The sequence below is a fragment of the Petromyzon marinus genome, chromosome 51 (assembly GCF_048934315.1).
Source record: "Petromyzon marinus isolate PM22_M1 ecotype Great Lakes invasive population chromosome 51, UKy_Petmar_22M1.pri1.0, whole genome shotgun sequence".
Lineage (NCBI taxonomy): Eukaryota > Metazoa > Chordata > Hyperoartia > Petromyzontiformes > Petromyzontidae > Petromyzon > Petromyzon marinus.
The window spans coordinates 11,741,341-11,759,519 of NC_133717.1; the positions used below are offsets into that span (position 1 = coordinate 11,741,341).

An 18,179-nucleotide genomic window follows, 5' to 3' on the forward strand; every position below is an offset into this window, starting at 1 on the left:
GTTGCTCAGGTCGACAGCCACAGACTTTACAAAAAAACGAAACCCTTATCAGAAGAGGAAACAGATATATTTTTTATTCATAATTTCACCACACCCCCCCCCACCCGATTTTATTTCGATTTTACTGTCCACAGAGTGCCATGAGACGGAGTATCCATTCCGATAATTTGCAGAGAAGTGCAACCCATCGTGTTAGAAAGCGGATATCACAGAGGTACAACTGAGTTCCCTTCAAGTGACGTCTGGTCAATACAAGTGTGCAATACTTTCCCACCAGCCCCATCACAGACAGGAACGTGCATTACATGACATTCAAAGCAATATTATTATTCTAATTCTCAGGGATGGAATTTAACCAAATCAAGCGTATAACCAAACTTAATGTGATGTTTTTCGTGCAAACATTGGTGACGGGGCTGAGAGCATCAACTCACTACACGTGAGAAACCCGGTTTATAATCACAGATGACTGGCTGGCTGGATTCGAACCCAGGGTGCTCAGCGACACCAGCGGCGTGAACTCTGGGCCAGCCGTCGACCTCAAGGGAAGATAATCCTAAGATATTGTACCACGAGCAAATAAAGAAAACGACGAAGCCCATTTCCTTCTGCCACGGTGATAAACGCAATCTGCACGCGAATGGCGGCGTCGTCTCCTATCCGCGAGACTGCTTGGCGAAACGCTGCGCTCAAGAGTAACACGTCCCCGACCCACCTCCCCGTCACTGCGCCGCACGCACACGCAACCTCGAAGCAGCGGTGCGTTTCATACCGCGCGCACGGTCGGCACTTGCAACTGGATGAACCCTGCGGTGCATAAAAAGTGGCATGGGCGCTCGCGGGAAACGCAAACCCTGCTTTTTCAGCTTCTCTCGGACGGGACGAAACCCTTCACCACCGGCAGCTTCGGGTCGCGTCATCTCCTCGTCGCCACTGTCGTCATCGTCGTATTTGAAGAGCGTCTTTTATAAGCGGAGCCTCAAAGTGCAACTATCCGGCGGCGATTCGAGTCGGTGCGCGCAAGCGGCTACACGCGCCGTTTATTGTCTTCCGCTTCGCAAATGCCACGGCAAACGCGTTATGTTCAAACGTGCGAACTAGTAGTAGTAGTAACCGAGGCTCCACCGCTATCTTAAGATGCAATTGTTTTTGTGTGGGGGAAAAAAATAACCTTGCTTTTTTTTTATCTCCCCCAATGACAGATGAATTGTGCCGTCGTCAGGACACGCAGACATTTCCTCCGAGAAAACTCACAGAGAGCAGTTGCACAACACCTGCGTGTTTCCAGAAGATTATGATGATGATGATACACACCTTCAACGCAATGTTTATTTACACGTGCAAAGTCATTTTTAATGCACTCCGCATGGAGTGTTTATCGCAACATCTCAATCAAGGGCAATGAGCCGTATTTGTAGGCCATTTCAAAATGTGCTTTGTAGAGTCACTGGTGATCAGACAGGCCACCGACTGGCTACAATGTACTTCAGAAACCGGTTTAATCATGAGTGGTTGAATACGGGATGCAAACCCATAGTGTCAGCAGTGTTTGGTTTCATTGCCCTTTGAGAGTTTTAGCCCACCGAGCCACCTATTTCAGTAACAACTAAAAAAAGCTAATTTAGGCACTATTGTGCAAAACAGTCATTACCACTGTACATTGCAACACTTTGGTGGCGTCACTGCACTCAAGCGGGCCCGTAAAAAAATGTAACCTCCAGTTCTGGGGCAAAACCAATTGTGAACCAGCTCATGTTTCAAATCTCTTTAAACTATTGTCATTGTAGTGCGTATTTAATGTGGCGCTGCACTCTGATGTTGTAGGAGAAAACATTTTTTTAAAAGTCTATTTAATTAAGTAGAACGTGTTGTCTATATTTATTTAAAGTTGCGCATTTTTACGTGACGTCACATTTCTCAACCCCCCCCCCCCCCTTTGTCACACATGGTCACAAATGTCTGACCCCCCCCCGCCCCAAGTGCGTGACGTCATTTATGGACGGCCCCTTAACAGTTGTTTTATTGCCAGAAATGGTAAAAAAAAACTATTTTTCATACGTTGGTACTGCCAAAACATGACATACCAGACTAGATTCGAAGCTTTAGTGACTGCAGGAATTACTCTGGTTCTTCCGGTAAAGTCAAGTAGAATTAAATTAATGACATACCAGCTATGATATGCAGGATGCAGGGCTACGTGGTGGGGAGCAAAAGGCAGTGCTGCAAAGATCTGTACGTTCCCAAACTTGACCAATACGCACTTATCGAGCACGGTGAAGTATGGTCATACCCTGCCCCCCCCCCCCCCCCAACAACTCCATCACAACCCGCACGGCATGCGAAGGGCCTCCTCATTAGGCTATGAAGTGACAAAAAGACCACGCACGCGAACACCTTTGTGCACCGGCAAGACCAACCACCTCCAACATTCCAGCGTCGCGTCCCGCGACGGAGCGGGGGACGTTTCTAGGGCTGGAAGTGGAGGGGGGTCAACGAGAGGGGAATCGTCCGGCAGGGGTCAGTTTACGTTGAGCCACGGCGATTGCGACAGGACGGGGGGGGCAGGGTTCGTCCGTACCACACCGCTGTGTCCACGAGCGAGCGAGCGGAATGGTGGAATGGGTGCGGCATGCAATGGGGCCCACGATCTGGGACTCTTCAGCTTGGCCCCCGCGGTGCCGGAGGGGGCACTTGTCGAAAGGAAGCCTCGCGCGATCCTCGCATTCCTCCGTCACGCTCGAAGAGCCAGGCACCGCATTCTGCAAAGGGTCCTGCTCTCGAGCTTGTGTGTGCATGTTTTCTTTTTACCCCATTCAAGATAATATTCTGATTGTGCTGCTCATATAAGAGTTGTGCGGGGCAAAAAACGGTAAAACTATAATTCCAAATGGAACTTGTATTCGCGTCGGGAATTCCCTGGAAGGAGGTCACCGACCTATTTGTACAGTTACTTATACAGCCCTCTCGGCAACACTCAGCCGTGCACCTTTTCATTCCGCTATGCAAAGAGTAAGGCCAAAGAGCTACTTCCCGGTTACCTCAATAGCCTCTTATCCACACTTGTAGTATGGTCTTCGCTGTTCATATGCCCAGGCAATCAACTCAAATTGTGTAACCCTGACATTTGGAATAAGCCAAATGAAATGAAAACACTAATATAATAAGACTGTTGTGTTTTTTTTTTATATATACAGTTATTTTGCAACTGGACCGGGTCCATCGACTGGAATCGCTGAAGGAAGAATGTGCTTCAAACAATGAGCAGTTGCCGTAAGCACGACGGTTTACGCGCTCCACGGTTCGATTCCATCTCCCGGAGCGGCAGTCGAAACAATGGGCGAGTTCCTCAAATTCACCTGCCTCTCTTCACCCAACAGGACAAGTGGGAGTGACCAGGGTTAAGTCGATCGGCAGGTTGAGTTTGGTGGGGTAAAGTGTGGGTATGGCTCGAACCGTTTCCAACAACTTATGGTCAGAATGGAGTTTGCTAGAGGGGCCTCGATAAGGGCTCCGCCTCGTGGAGGGCCTTCCGGCCAGGAGCGGCGTCAGCATCTGGACATGTGTGAAAAAAAGCTTAATAGCTCATCGGATTCTTCCAGTCTAAATGAAGGTTCCAATAAAGATTCTGATTCTGAAATGCTGGCAGAAGCACCTTGATAACCTACCCGAAACGTCGAATCGAACACAGGATTTCAGCAACGCTGCCTCGCGATCACCGACACGGTGGGAGTAGTAGCCGCTATGCGAGTTACCCGGCCACCCCAGTTAAATGGCAAAACGACAACATTCCGATGTGGTCAGAGCGCCGGTCTCCAGGAGACAGCGCGAGAATCGTACTGCGCCGGCGCTGTCTGGCGAGCGTCCAGCCTGGCAAAGCACCGCAGGCGCTGCGGCTCGGACAATTCATCTATAAGCGATCATTATCAGCCATTTAAGGAGCTCCTTTCCTGCGATGACCGTAATAAATTGCCGAAAGGTATACCCCCCCCCCGCTCGGGATGACGTGGGATTAGCAGCTGTTTGCATTTCGCAGACGAGGAAAAAATAAAGTGTACTGCGTGCACGCTCGGCAATGGCCAATCTTTTCTGAAAATGTCTGACAGCTCCAAGAGGGGAAACGGCTCTTCCAGATAAAGGAAGGCCACAGGGCATGAGTACATCATCAATTAACCCACGCTGTTACATCGAATGAGTGACAGTCTGCTAACAATGAAGATTCACCGCATTTGGATAAACATAACATCATCCCATGAAGACCCTCAGGTTGTCTTCTGCTGTGTCAAATCCATATTTTAAAAAAAATCTCATTTTTTAAAAGGCATTTTATTAGGCAAAACACATTCAACGTGTACCGGTACTCTCACCTCTTAAAGAGACATCTGGCAAGTGTGGAAGAGTTGGCCAAATACACTCTAGAGTGGCTCTCGAGGGTCCTCTGGTGAAGGCCCTTCACCAGCAGTGGCTTAAACAAGAAATTGCAGGGCTGTACCTTTGCATTTTTTTACAAATTCAGAGGAGGCAACTTATATTTATGTTTCTACAAAAATAAAAAAAAATTGTCGAGAAGGATTAAAGACAAACCAACCGAGACGCACCCACGATGAAATGTGACGGCCCCGATTAAGTATAGAGGAGAGAGAGAGACGCAATGGGAGCCTTTAGGCGGCCAAGAAGTCTTCTCGCTCCTCGCAAGTCGGACAAAAGAGGGAAGCGGCGGCGGCGGCGGGGGGGTCGGCAGGCCTAGTCACGCCGCGGCGGCTCAGCGTCACGCACCGCGAGAAAACTCGCTCACGCGGAGAGAGACGTCCTCGCAAGAACACGACAGCAGAGCGACACGCGGCCTGCTCGTAACCCCCCCACCCCACCACTGCAACGTTAAATCGCAAGTCGCCGGCGACGCGTTGGCACGCTTTAAGAAGTGTGGTCCGACGAAGATCGTCGGCATCGCTCAGTGCATTTTACAAATTTCAGGGCTGTAAAAGACCGTGTGGAGGGACTTTGGCGAACCGACGAAATGCGTGCAAATAAGCTCATATACACGCGTACGTGCGTATTGCATTGAGCGCTTCAGGCTGTAACACGGAGTCACGATAAGCCTTGTAAATATGGTGCAGTGTAAATAAAATGTTATATTTAAGCAGTGTTACGATTAGTGACAAGTTGCCCTTGAGAAAAGTGAAGCAAATTTATTAAAAAGGGCCACCAGAAAAAAAATCCGGAGAAATGAAAAGACGATGAAAAACGCAGGAAAACAACGGGTAAGCCCTCTCAACCAAGGCGATGAAATCATACGCCGTGCGTGCGCTCACACGCAACTCGGAATGTAACGTTTCTATCTGTAATCAAATACTCGTATTTCCGACAACAGAGTCACACTATGAAGTGTTACAACAGCCATGGGGATGTGCACGATTTCTCTTCAACTTAAAAAAAGGGGGCAGCTTTCGGCATTTTTATTTACACGTGGGAATGTCGGCAGTTTACGGTACTCATTCAAACACAGGTCTCCCTTGAACAACACAGATTACCAAGTCTCAAGGGGCCCTTACCTGGTAGTCATCCATTTATGCATAGATCTGCAGGACACACAAAAGCTGCCTCTCTGCTGGGGTGGCCATGCAACACGTGGAGTATTTCCCCGATTTGCGAGAAGTGAAAAACAAATCTGAGCAACTAAGGCTTTTCGAGTTTCCTGTAATACATCCCTTTCCAGCAGGCTACGTCGAAATCAGCCGTTTGTTAGACAGCCCTGACCGCTCAAAAAGCAACACTCATCTCCGTAACATAATTAACAACGCTTTGCTTTGCGCAGCAAGTCAATTTTTTTTCCGCGATACAGTTCGTATTGATAAAGCGTCCGAATGCGACTCCGTAAAGATGTCATACAAACAGGAGGGGGCACGTAGCATGGGAAGGGGTTTGGGAAGAGAGAAGACGTTTGTTTTGGAGGCAGTGGGCGAATACAGCGTGCAGGGGGCGAGGAGACAATGCTACGGTGAAGGTGCAGATGACGCTTCGTAAGGAAAATTATTTCGCAAACAGAGAAGAGGAAGGTGAGTCATGACAATTGTTTGTTTATCCACGTGAGAACTCAAAAGAACAGACTAGTGTCTTTCGCATAGGTGAATTGTGCCACCAAAATTACCAAAGTTAAACAAATAAAATCAAGAACAGCAATGAAGAGACTATAATTCGGAGAAAAAAACATCCATTTCATGAGATATATCGAAACATTGCACGAGCATAAAGCAATAATAAATAAATGGGTTGAGCCGAGACTTTAACAGCTGTTGGGTCTCAGCAGTGCAAATGGCAAGGAGGGAATTCCAAAGACCAGGAGGAGCGGTCTTTCAGAAAGGAGCGATCTCCCTCCCTTTGGAGGCTTCAACAAGAGGCTTTGGTTACTGTGGAGGAGGGAACGTTGTATTAAGAGCTAGGTGTGAGCGGATCAAAGACATTACATTACCTTAAAGATGGTCAAGTAAATTTTGAAGCAAATAAAAACACATTCTTATCTCACGATGGAATCACCAAATTCAAAATACTTCTTTGATTCCCCAAACCACGAGCCACATCCTGACCTCATTAACATGCATGGCACTTGACTCATTTGCGTGCGCGCGCAAACACACGCGCGCGTTTCTGCCGGGCTGTAGGTAATCGTGTGCCACTTTGGGACCAAGATCATGCGCGGTCGAAATAATTCACCAAACCTTTCCCAAAACAGAAAAGGCTGCACGCAGCTAAGCGGAAGCGTGGCGTTTTTTTTAGAGTAAATAAACACATTTCCTTCTCTCGCGCTTGACAGCGTTTCCTTGGGCACGCTGGAATGGACAAAGATTACTTGAATTCTCAAGCCAACGGTGGGGACCATTTTTTATTGACGTAGAAACTTTAATGAAAATACGTTTTTGAGGAGGGTGCTGCATTCAGATGTTTGGCCAATTCCATAAGCGTGTATTTTGTTTTACTTGTGGAAGTACCCAGAGAAAATCAACGTCTACCATGGGATAATTTGTAGTTTTCACGTCTCTCTCCCCGTGGTCGCGTGGATTTTTCTCCAGGTCCTCCGGTTTTTCCCTCCACATTTAGAAACGACATGCGTCTAGAGTATTTGGCTGCTATAAATTTCCACGCGATAAGCCACATTGTCGCGCTATCATTTGTGTCCAGGTCGCTTCTGACAAATAGCTAGCTCAGTGGGTCTTAGCTGGCAAAAGAAAACTTTTTTTTATTAAAGACTGACAGGCCCACACAGATGGGTTCTGAACTCGCTTTACTGCCATTCTCCTAGCCACTTTTGCCCTCAAGCAGGTTTGGGAATTCAATAACAATTCTCATGACCCACCAACCCTTGCCTTGGAAGCAGTGAATTACAGGCATGAGCTGCTGCTACCACACCCAGTGTACACGGTTGTTATCGGTTGAAAGCCAGTACGCGCACAATGGGGGGAAGGCTGGTTGACGACACTGCATACCTCATGGTTCACAGGCCTGGGGATCTCATTTCAGGCTGGGTATACCTGGGGGTGCATGAAGAGGATGGAGTCCTTCCATAACGGATGCCTCAGGAAAATCTGCTGCATCTTCTGGCCAAACATAATCCAAAATGCAGAACTGAACAAGGAGACCGGTTGTCCTAACATCACAGAAGGCATCAAGCAACGGCGACTGAGATGACTCGGACATGTCCTCAGAATGGACCAGGACCGTAGACCAAAAATGGCACTAAGATGGACACCACCGGGCAAAAGGAAAACCCGGGAGACCCGAGACCAACCTGGCGCAACACCGTGAAGGCCGAGCTGGTGACAGCTATGAACCTCACTTGGGGCGAGGCTCAACATGTTGCCAAGAAGAGGAAAAAGTGGAGGTAATTCATTGCGGCCTTATGTCCCATAGGGGATGAAGAGGATTAACTAATACCTGGGGGTCGCCTCATCAGGTGGAGACAAAAACGGCTGCAAGTCCCTGCCTCACAATAAATCAGAAACAGTTACTTACACGAGGACACATGGCTCCCGATAGAAAATGTCACCACCACTGCACCACAGGAAAATGATTACAACTTGGGATACACCCACCACAATTAATCTGACGTCGACATAGCTTAGACAATTAAACTCACTTTGGGCTGCATGAGGAAACACATTTCAGCGAACAGTTATCGTATCGGATTCATAAAAAAATATCGCATAAAGTGTCAGGCACACTGAAACAATCATTCAAACAAATACTCTGTGCTGGGCGTGGTGGTGCCTGTGATAAGTACTTGGAGGCAAGGGTTGGTGTCCCTCATTAATTTTAAGGCTTCTCTAAAGGGCAGTGAGCTGGCCAGGAGATGGCAGTACAATAAGTAGGTTCATGTGGCCACCTCTATGTGAGAAGCTTTAAATGCGGTCCTGTCATGATGTGTAGGTTTTACCCAGGTGCTCTGGTTTCCTTTCTACAAGCAAAAAACACTCATCAAGAAGGAAATGACTAAAAATCCGAATGCAGCATCCTCCCGAAGAAGTCTTAAGAATCATTTCAGGCTCTCTTGGGTAAAGAGCATCATTGTTGCAATGACTAGTCAGTCTGGATTACTATGGCACGCATGGTCCTGGTCAGATCTACAGACGAGTGGCTCGTGTAACATTTAAACACAAGCGAAAGGGACAGTGAGCTGGGTGCCACGGTTGACTTTTTATAAAGTTTCCATGTTCCGGTGTAATTACGTCAAGTCAATTTGGACGGCGGCTCGAGAGCAAAAAGGCTACGGGGTGAACGAGCGACGGGCGAGGGTAGAGACGCATGCGCCGACTCCAGGCACTTTTACACTCTGCGAGGAATTGGTGTCAACAACGCTGCTCTCACCGAGCCTCATCTATACTCGTGTCCTGCGGAAAACACGTATAAATGGTCCCTTTGTCATTTGCGGGGAAGCATTAACAGTCCGGTGGGGGCCGCGTTGCCGTCGCACTTGCAGACGTTCAGCAGCAGTTTCACCGCCATCGCTGCGATATAAAAAAAAAACCGTTTGCTCATGTCAACGGCACGATGCCCATTCACAAGGGGAAGAAGCCATTGGGCGCCAGCATCACCTGCAGAGTAAATAAGCCCCCGTCGCTCGCACGTTCCACCGCACCGCGGCACTAACTGGGCCTCATTGTGAGCCCAATCATAGGTGGCACAGATGCAGATTAAGCCACGACGAGAATAGAGCTTAAAGAGTAATTTGTTTGTGGCTGGGATATTTTGGGACCTTAATAAGTGGCATGTTTTATCGTTAATTTTTATATACATACACGTACACATCGCGTATGCACACGGGCACAAAAATCAGAGAGGAAAACATAAAATACTTTTATCTGATAAGAACTGGGTGCTCTGCACTTGAATAACTTGACATGATTTGGCGCACCCATGCTTTTCAACAACTGTCCAATAGCATGCCCCCTGCCATAGGAATGTAACCCATGGGGCTACAGCCAGAATACTATTGGCTGGCACGTTCGAGGGGAGGGCAGAGCTAAGGGTCTCAGGATGTTTGGTCACACATGCGAAGAACTGAAATAATGGTCAAGGCCAGTGTCTGATATTCTTTGGGTCTTTCGGTAAAGTGACTTTACCGAAAGAACCAAGAATATTAATCACTGCAGTCACGAAAGCTTTAAATCAAAATTTCACGTGGATAGGTTCAAAGAAAATAACAAAAAAATGCCGTAGTTTTTAGTTTTTTTTCTTTTAACCTATCTACGTGACTTTACCGAAAGACCCAAAGAAGATGAATTCCTGCAGTCACGAAAGCTTTAAGCCAGTCTCTGACTTGACATTTAAAGTCCAAGAGAGGCAAGGGTGTTCCAAAAGTGTTTTCTTTGAGACAAGTGATTATACATTGTACATGTGTGTGTGTGTACAGCCCTTTTGTCAATCTACAACTGGATGAGCTACTCACACCATGCGGGTCGTGAGCATTATTTGACCATACGTCAACTCCACTGGTCAATTAAGCCTAGGTGAAAATGAGGAACGCAGAAGTAAAGACAAAGGAGTACAGTGAAACAGTGCTGTTTTCAACACCTGATATGCATCGTGATTACCCATCCAAATATGATTCAGGCTCATGCCAGCTGAGATCTCTGGTCTGGCGAGACTGGGCGCAAACCAGGCAGTTTGGTCAATGGCTGTGTGTGGTATGTACATTTTTTATTGAAAATAACATTAATATTATATATGTACACCCCTACATAGGGTTTTCAACAACACAGCCGCTGAACGCCAAAGGGTTTTTGAGCCAACAGAGTCTTCTACATGATGGATTCATAAAATGCATGGACAAAAAACACACACACATGGCCACACACACAACTAGAGGAACTGCATATGGATAGGTGGCTCAATAACAAAAGCAAACATGCAACATGATCAGGGAGGACGGCATGACACCACAAACCAAGCGATCGCTCATCCAAACACGCTCGTGTGATGGTGCACCAGTCAATGGCGCGCCCTGTTCCACTGTTCAAACACCATTCCAGGCATTGGTTGTGTTCCTCCATAAAGCCGGGTTGCCACGTTCTGGGGCATTCTTTCTTTTATCGTTCATCAGATAGCACAGTACATGGTATTCTTATGAAGTCACCTGTATATATATTTACACGAAAGGAAAACATCGATAAACATTACAGTACGTAATTAATTTGTCGTGTATGCCCAGTCTAAAAATAGTGGATTTACAAAGTTCTGTATATATGCAGTTTGTACTGCAGGTGCAGTATTTACAAATACTGTATATAGTACGGCATACTGTACACAAGATCCAAGACCAAATCACCCGGAATGCACCAAACCCTCTTCACATCTTGAAAACTAAGCAAGTTTGAGCATGAATAATGCTTGCATGGGTGGTCACCACACGTCACATTTTGTAGGTTGCTGCTGGGCTGTTGCAGGTAGCAGACAACAGTGCAGACAAATCCATAGCATCATCATCATCATAATTAATTCACCGCTGGATGAAGACCTCCCCCCACTCCGTCACCATTTCTCACAATCCTGCAATGTAAACAAAACATCCACCTCACACACCTGCGAAAGAAATAATGCAATGGTTCCATCTCTTCGGCAGGATGAATTATATCCCTTGACTGCCACTCTTTGTCACTTTGCTTAACCGGCAGTGTTCATCGCTTCCGGCGAAATTGCCCTGCCCAAGTGCGCTGACTTTGTTCTTACAAAGTTTGAATTGCCATTTACATGCGTATGTTGTGTAACACACGAGTTCCTCTTTCTGCCTCTCAATGTCATTCCGAGGATGCACCGTACGCTTCTTTGTGCACCTTTTTTCAGTTTTTGTTCCATTGCTTTGTTTAATGTCCGTGTTTATGATCCACGCTTACTAACTGCACACAGTATAACACGATTAAAATACAAAGATTTCTATACGTTACCACGAAAGTGGCATCCCCGCAGTGAAAAGACCACTGAGGTGGAGCTCACCTCCGTTGAGGCAGAGATGGAAATTACACATTGCTATGGCAGGGGTCAGATATTCCATAGGAAGACCAATGTCAATTAACAAAATTATGATTATACTACACAGGCTGAATACATTGTTTATTGCCGTTTTAAGCACCAGCTTATCTTAACCGAAGGTAATGATGTACTGGAGTAAATGTAATACATTACATTCAAGCTACGGTTCAACAAAGACATGTGCGTCTGTGTGTGTGCGCGCCTCAGTATGTGTTGTGTGGGGGTATATTCGTGCGGGTATCTGTGTGGGGGTATATTCGTGCGGATCTCTGTATCTACATGAGCGTTGCCAAACGATAGCAGGTACATCGGTAATCGATTTCAGAGTCGATTCGCGGTTTCTGAAAGTCAAAGAGTCGATAGTCATTTCCAACGTTTTGTTGTTACGAATGCACACCTATTGGAATGCGCTAGCGCTCAAACGGCACGACGGCCTAAGGTCAGTCACCTCGTGGGATAAATGTTGCACTCGGTTTCTCAGTTGAAAGGTAAAGGTGTGTACCTACAATTGTCTGCTTGCTTATTCCCCCGCTGACGGGAAGGCCCTCTACTGATGGCAGCTTTAGAGAACAGATTATATTATCTTCCATGCTGGCTAGACGTCTACGAAGACACTAAGCAAGCTATATATTTTTTTTTATTTTACCAGGTAAGGCCCACTTAAATATATACAGCCATTTTTCAGAAGCGACCTTGGGCCACAAATGATAGCTCAACCAAGTGGCTTATCGTGTAGAAATGTAAAGCGGCCTACGACTCTAACAAAACGCACGTATTCTTTGGTTCTTTCGGTAAGGTCACGTAGAATGAGAATACAATAATAAAAATAACACGATAAAATTCTCACGACGTTTCGGCCACAACGCAAAGCGGCCGTCTTCGCGTTGTGGCCGAAACGTCGTGAGAATTTTATCGTGTTATTTTATTATTTTATTATCATTCTACGTGACCTTACCGAAAGAACCAAAGAAGATTAATCCTTGCAGTCACGAAAGCTTTAAATCGAAATAAAACGCGCGTCGTTTCGAAACGTGGAGAAGGAAAAAAAAGAGGAATTGGAGAAAAATCCAAGCGGCCACGGTCAGAACACGCAAACTCCAAATATACAGCAGCAGCAGGCGTCATGGTCGGGATTGACCCACACGACCTCCTGCATACCAGGCGAGGTAGTGAACATCTCCTAGACACCGTACCCACACACTTTAAACCCCACCGCACGCGTCCTGCATTGTTATTGCTGGTTGGAGAGGCGGAAATATTTAAGACGCTTGCCCTATTCTTTCAGAGAGACAATCGACATCTGGATTGCAAGCCAATTGTGATAACGAAACAGGACCCGGCAGGCAGGCTGCCATCCTTGGCGTAATGCGAACGCGTTAGTGGGGACAAGTGGCGCGGTGGTTAGCACACTCCGCCAGGAACCCGGCCACCTGAATTCAAATGCCGACGAAAGGTCAACAGCGGTGGCAAGCGATAGTATAACCGGTCCTGACCTTTCTTTGGTTAACTTGTGTCATATATAAGGTGCCTCGTTTGTTGAGATTAAAACACTGCAGAGGCAAAGGCGGCCCTGGGGGTGATTCTGGTTCCCACTGTTTCGGCATACAGTCTACGCATGCTCCGTTCATGTGTGTTTCATGTCCTGTGTGTCTATGCCGATTTGTCCGTGTGTCTATCTATGCTGGTGCATGCCTGTCTCTATATCAACGTGTCTCTGCATAGGTCGGCGTATCTGCGTGTGTCTTTGTGCGTGAACAAGTATTTACGCGGATCCGTCCGTGGATGCATGTTCATGTGTGTGTACGTATGCATGTGTGGGGTGCCTGCGTGTCAGTCCAAGTATTGTGTGTGTACGTTTTTTGCGTGCGCGTCTGCGTTAATGTGGGTTGAGTCTGTTGTACATGCGCATGTGCCCGTCAGACTGTGTGCGTTTAATGTATGTTGGCCTCCAGTGCATACATTCGTGTGCTGCGTTAGGCAAAGAATAGTAGACGATCGCACCGTTACCAATGCACAGATTAAGCCCCGATTGAGCGCAATGCTAAAACGACTCTGGATAGCACACAGTGTCGAAGACATCGCTTCTATTAATCTGCCCTTAGTCTCGTCACCTCGCAGGTTAAACTACTCACACGCCCACCAGACGCGCGGAGGCACCGATTAATCTCGCGTTTCCAGCATCCACGCCGCTCGGGCCTACTTTTCTCGGGGTCCAAAGGAAAGCCTCGGTCTCACCTACGACGCCTAGCCGAGCTCCACTCGCCTCCTGCCGGCCGAGGAAAGCGACACCTCAAACCTTCCCCCAACTCCCCCCACCCCGCCAAATCCCGAACGCGTGGTTGAGACTTACCCATGCTTCGCTCAGCTCAAAGGGCGAGAGACTTGACCGCGAAAGTTAAACACCAGCAAGATGGTAGAGTGAGTGCGGCTAACGTTAAACAGAAGAGGAGCAATAATCACAGTTGTAGCTGTGGCAATAGAGGCGACGGTAGGCGTCACCAATAGGCGCGTCCTCTCGCGCGGCTTCCGACACTTCTCGCGAGATTTCGCATTCTTTGGCCCCGCCCCACTCCTACCTGCCCCACCCAAACCCGCCCTTCCCCCCTCCACATCCCCCCCTCCACTTCCCCCTTCCCCCTCCACCCCACAACAACAACCCCCGTTCACCAGTGCCTGTGACGTGAGTCCACGGCGCTTGTGCCAGGCTAGGTGCACTCCGAGGCCACGTGAAGTGTCGGTGTACGGTGCTTTTTTCAGGAATATTTTGCTGTTTTTTTTTCATGGATTTTCTGTTTGCACAGTCACACAAAGTCACTTTAAGATGTTTTTCTTGTTCGTGTTTTTGTTTTTTTTGTTTGTTGTGGCTGCACCCGATTCAAGAGCCGAGTGGCTCACAGGGCTATACCAAAATAAAGAAACTGAAACTGAATGCTCGCAGCTGACAGGAGGTCTCGGGACAGATCCAGGTGCCATGGGTCGACTGAGATGACTGGCAGCAGATGCATCACCTGTGCCCCCTACTTTGCCAACTTGCTCCGTTTTAACCGCCCGGCGCTCCGCTCGTTGTTGTGAGCGTCGCTCCTCTGTCCCTCCATTGTTGCTGGAGGGCGACTGCCTCCAACTGCCCAGTAGCAGCGTCCTTCACGAGCCTCCTCCACGTCCTCCTGTGCCACATCAGCCCCATCTCTTCTCCAACCAGTGTCACTCACTCACCCATCCACCCACTCACCCACGCACTCACCCACGAATCCATCATCAGCTCCATCTCTTCTCAAGCCCATGCCACGCCTGTTTAGCCCCCTCTATCCGGACAAACAGAAGCTGCTTGGGCATGGGGTGGCTGGGCATGCGGGCTACCTGACCCCAGCTAACGCAGCCTCGCCTGCCGGAGGAGCTCACCGATGGAACTGTTTAGATCTTTCAAGAATTGGTGAGCTCACACAAACGAGCCTGGTAAACCCAAGGATGGGATCGTAGGCAGGCCAGCCTGAAAGCTTTTAATCGGCCGCAGATGTTCCCATGGACAACAAAGTGGCGGTGACGTCACCACGGCGCTTGTGCCAGGCCAGGTGCGCTTTGAGTCCACGTGAAGTGTCGAAGGCTCGCTGGCAGGTCATCGAACAGACCCAAGTGCCGTCGGTCGACTGACTTACTGAGATGACTGGCAGATGCACCAACTGAAATATAATCGGTGACATTTCGGGCAATGGCCCTTCATTACGGTATGTTGTGCTTGTGCGTCTCTGCCAACGCATAGCACGAAAGGCTGCTGCTCGAAACGTCGCCTGTTTTATTTTTTACAGCGGTTGTCTGAAGGCAATCCGTTGGCCATTCCCCACGACCTTGCTGACCACGTGTTGGGCCCCACTGGTCTACACAATGCACGTGTCACACTGTTTGTATGAAGGCAGCCGGATGCGGTGTTGTCCACCCACCCCTCTCGTGTGTTGTACTGACCTTCACAGGTGCTTTCTAACAGCACTTGCCCTAAAAGTTTGTTAAGGCCATAGGGGCCGTCCATAAATGACGTCGCGCACCTGGGGGGGGGGGGTGTCAGACATTTGTGACGATGTGTGACGAGGATGGGGGGGGGGGTTTGAGAAATGTGACGTCACATCAAAATGCGCAACTTTCAATAAATATAGACAACACGTTCTACTTAATAAAATAGACTTTTAAATAAATGTTTTTTCCTACATCAGAGTGCAGCGCCACATAAAATACGCACAATGACAATAGTTTAAGCGATTTGAAGCATGTTTTATATAATTTTGGGGGGGGGGGGGGCAGAGCTTTGTGACGTCATATTTGAGGGGGGGGGTCTGACTTTTTGTGACGCCGTGTGACGAACGGGGGGGGGGGGGTAAAAAACGTCCAAAATCGCGTGACGTCAATTATGGACGGCCCCCATACCGGGGATGTTTATCTCGTACATTGCACAAGTGGTCCATCTGCCAGTCATCTCAGTTCACCCATGGCACCTGGGTATGTCCCGTAAGCGGCCAGCAGCAAGCCTTCGACACTTCACGTGGCCGCAAGGTGCACCTAGCCTGGCACTAGCGCCGTGGTGACACTATCGTCACTTACTAGTGAACGGCGGTTGTTATTGTACATTGCCTTCAGATAAGGCTGTAGATGAGATACACGTCCAAATGGTGGTGTGACATTTACAAGCTGCTACTATATGCTGATGTATGTAATGTAGTTTTTAAGATTACATTACTCTATATTGTATTACAAATCAAGACGACAGCATGCATCCGTTCACATACTCTGACAGTTGCCATGGCATGTTATTGTTTTACAAGGCATTTCAGAATCAGAATATATATTTATATTGGATGAATCCCATGAGATATAAAGTTATGTCACAGATGTCCAGTAGGGGCGGGTCAGGAAGTCACAATATAAAACACAATAAGAGTTAAAAGTATAGGAAAGATAAACAAAATAAAAAATTAACCTTTTTATTTTAGCATGTAAAGCCCACTGAGCTAGTTTCTCTTGCAGAAGCGACATGGCCACAAATGATAGCTCAACAAAGTGGCTTATCACGTGGACATTTCTTATCAGCCAAATAATCTAATCAAGCATTTAACCCCGTCAGGGTGTTTATCTATTCTGACATTTACACATACAGTATTATATATGGGAGGTCCTCCAACTCGCCCCCGTCGCACTTTGCGAAGGCGACATGCGTTGCCTTCATTTCAGACGCTATGCACGAGCGTAGCAGTGGAAAGGACCTAACCCAGTAAACATCCCAACGTTCGGCCACCGTTGACATGTTGTCGGAACCATTGCACGTTGGCCAACGTTGGGCCCCAAAGTTCCATATTCACTTGGGTAAGGGTTTCTGCCACGATTGGCAAGATTTGCTCGGTTGCTTTGCCCACAGGAAGACCAAAAAGATGTGTAATCTTCTAGAAATACCACATTTGGTCAATTGTTGTTCATGTACGTGGAATGAAGGCCTTGCTCTCCCCTCCCATCTAAAATGAGTCAAAATGTTCAAAGTTTTAACACTGACGGATGTCCTCCTCTCAGTCTTGGTATGCCCCCCCCCCCCCCAACCAATCATGCTACAGGGTTGATTTTCAGGTTTTCACGTGCACCAGATGATTAATTACATGGCCAGCATGAACTTAAATGTTTTTTTTTATCAAGTAAACAAAACATAAATGGTCAGTGTTTATTTTACTTTTCCCAAATTACATTCCACTATATATTAGCATGGTAACATTTTTAAAATCAAGCTTTGCTGTTGTTTTTGGTTATACATTTGGATAGTTTTTGTCAGAGTAGCTAGTTGCATCAACACTATAAGAACGGTTCACACACGCACCTATGTCTAAATCACATTGGTTTGCACCTGCTCTCGTAAGTTGAGCAGAGTTGAGCCTGTAACAGCGTTTGAAACCATTCACCATGCGCAAATAACACGTGCGCAATAGGCAGTGGGCAGTAGAGGGCACTGACCAGCGTGAAGTATGGTCAATTATCTTTCAAAGCCAACAAGGCATGGGAAGGCGGACGGTCGATAACCTTTAAATGCCACCAAGGCGACATGGGAAGGCCCTCGTTAAGCAGTGCATGCAATTGTTGACTGCGGAAAGATGTTCATGAGCTAAATGCCAATGACGAGGTCTGCTAGCCACGTCAAGACCTTGCCCGATCAGCTAAAAATCAGCGATAAAGACTCTTGGTCTAAATATTACTTTGAATGCCTTAAATTGTCTTTTACAACATAAGGGGGGAAAAGCAACTGTATTCGAGCATTTCCTTCCACAATGACGCTCTTGAATGTTTGTGGATGCTATGTTCAGACTGGGGGTATATTTTTATGTTCCTAATGTAGTTGAAAAAAAAAACACTTGCAAAAAAGGAAAAAACAAATTTTTGCTTGAATAACTCGACCCCACTACGTGAACGTACAAGACGCCTCCCTACCACCACCTCCTTGGCTGAGAAAGACAGGAACACTGCCTCCTGGTGGTTATATTTGCTGCAGCCCGACATAAAATGTGGCAACAATACATATCGCCTAATCACGTAATAATTCATCTAGCGATGTTAGCATCTACTTACACACTCTATATAAAGAGATTTACGTGTAACAGTGCTAATTCCCAGCTGTTCCTTATCCAATGAATGCATTTTAC

The 18,179-nt window shown here is 47.3% G+C and overlaps 1 protein-coding gene across 4 annotated transcripts in view; it reads right to left on the reverse strand.

Moving 5' to 3' along the window:
• The window catches only part of SH3KBP1 (SH3 domain containing kinase binding protein 1), an 84,029-nt gene extending 69,971 nt beyond the window's left edge, over nucleotides 1-14,058 (reverse strand). For 2 of the 4 annotated variants that reach the window (XM_032973548.2, XM_032973546.2), the window contains exon 1: nucleotides 13,868-14,050. In XM_032973548.2, coding sequence (XP_032829439.1) covers nucleotides 13,868-13,871 — 4 coding nt within the window. In that variant the 5' untranslated portion in view covers nucleotides 13,872-14,050. Of the gene's footprint in view, nucleotides 1-13,867 lie in introns of all 4 variants that reach the window. The other 2 variants (XM_032973550.2, XM_032973549.2) reach the window with 2 other exon arrangements.
• Between the last annotated feature and the right edge of the window lie 4,121 nt (nucleotides 14,059-18,179).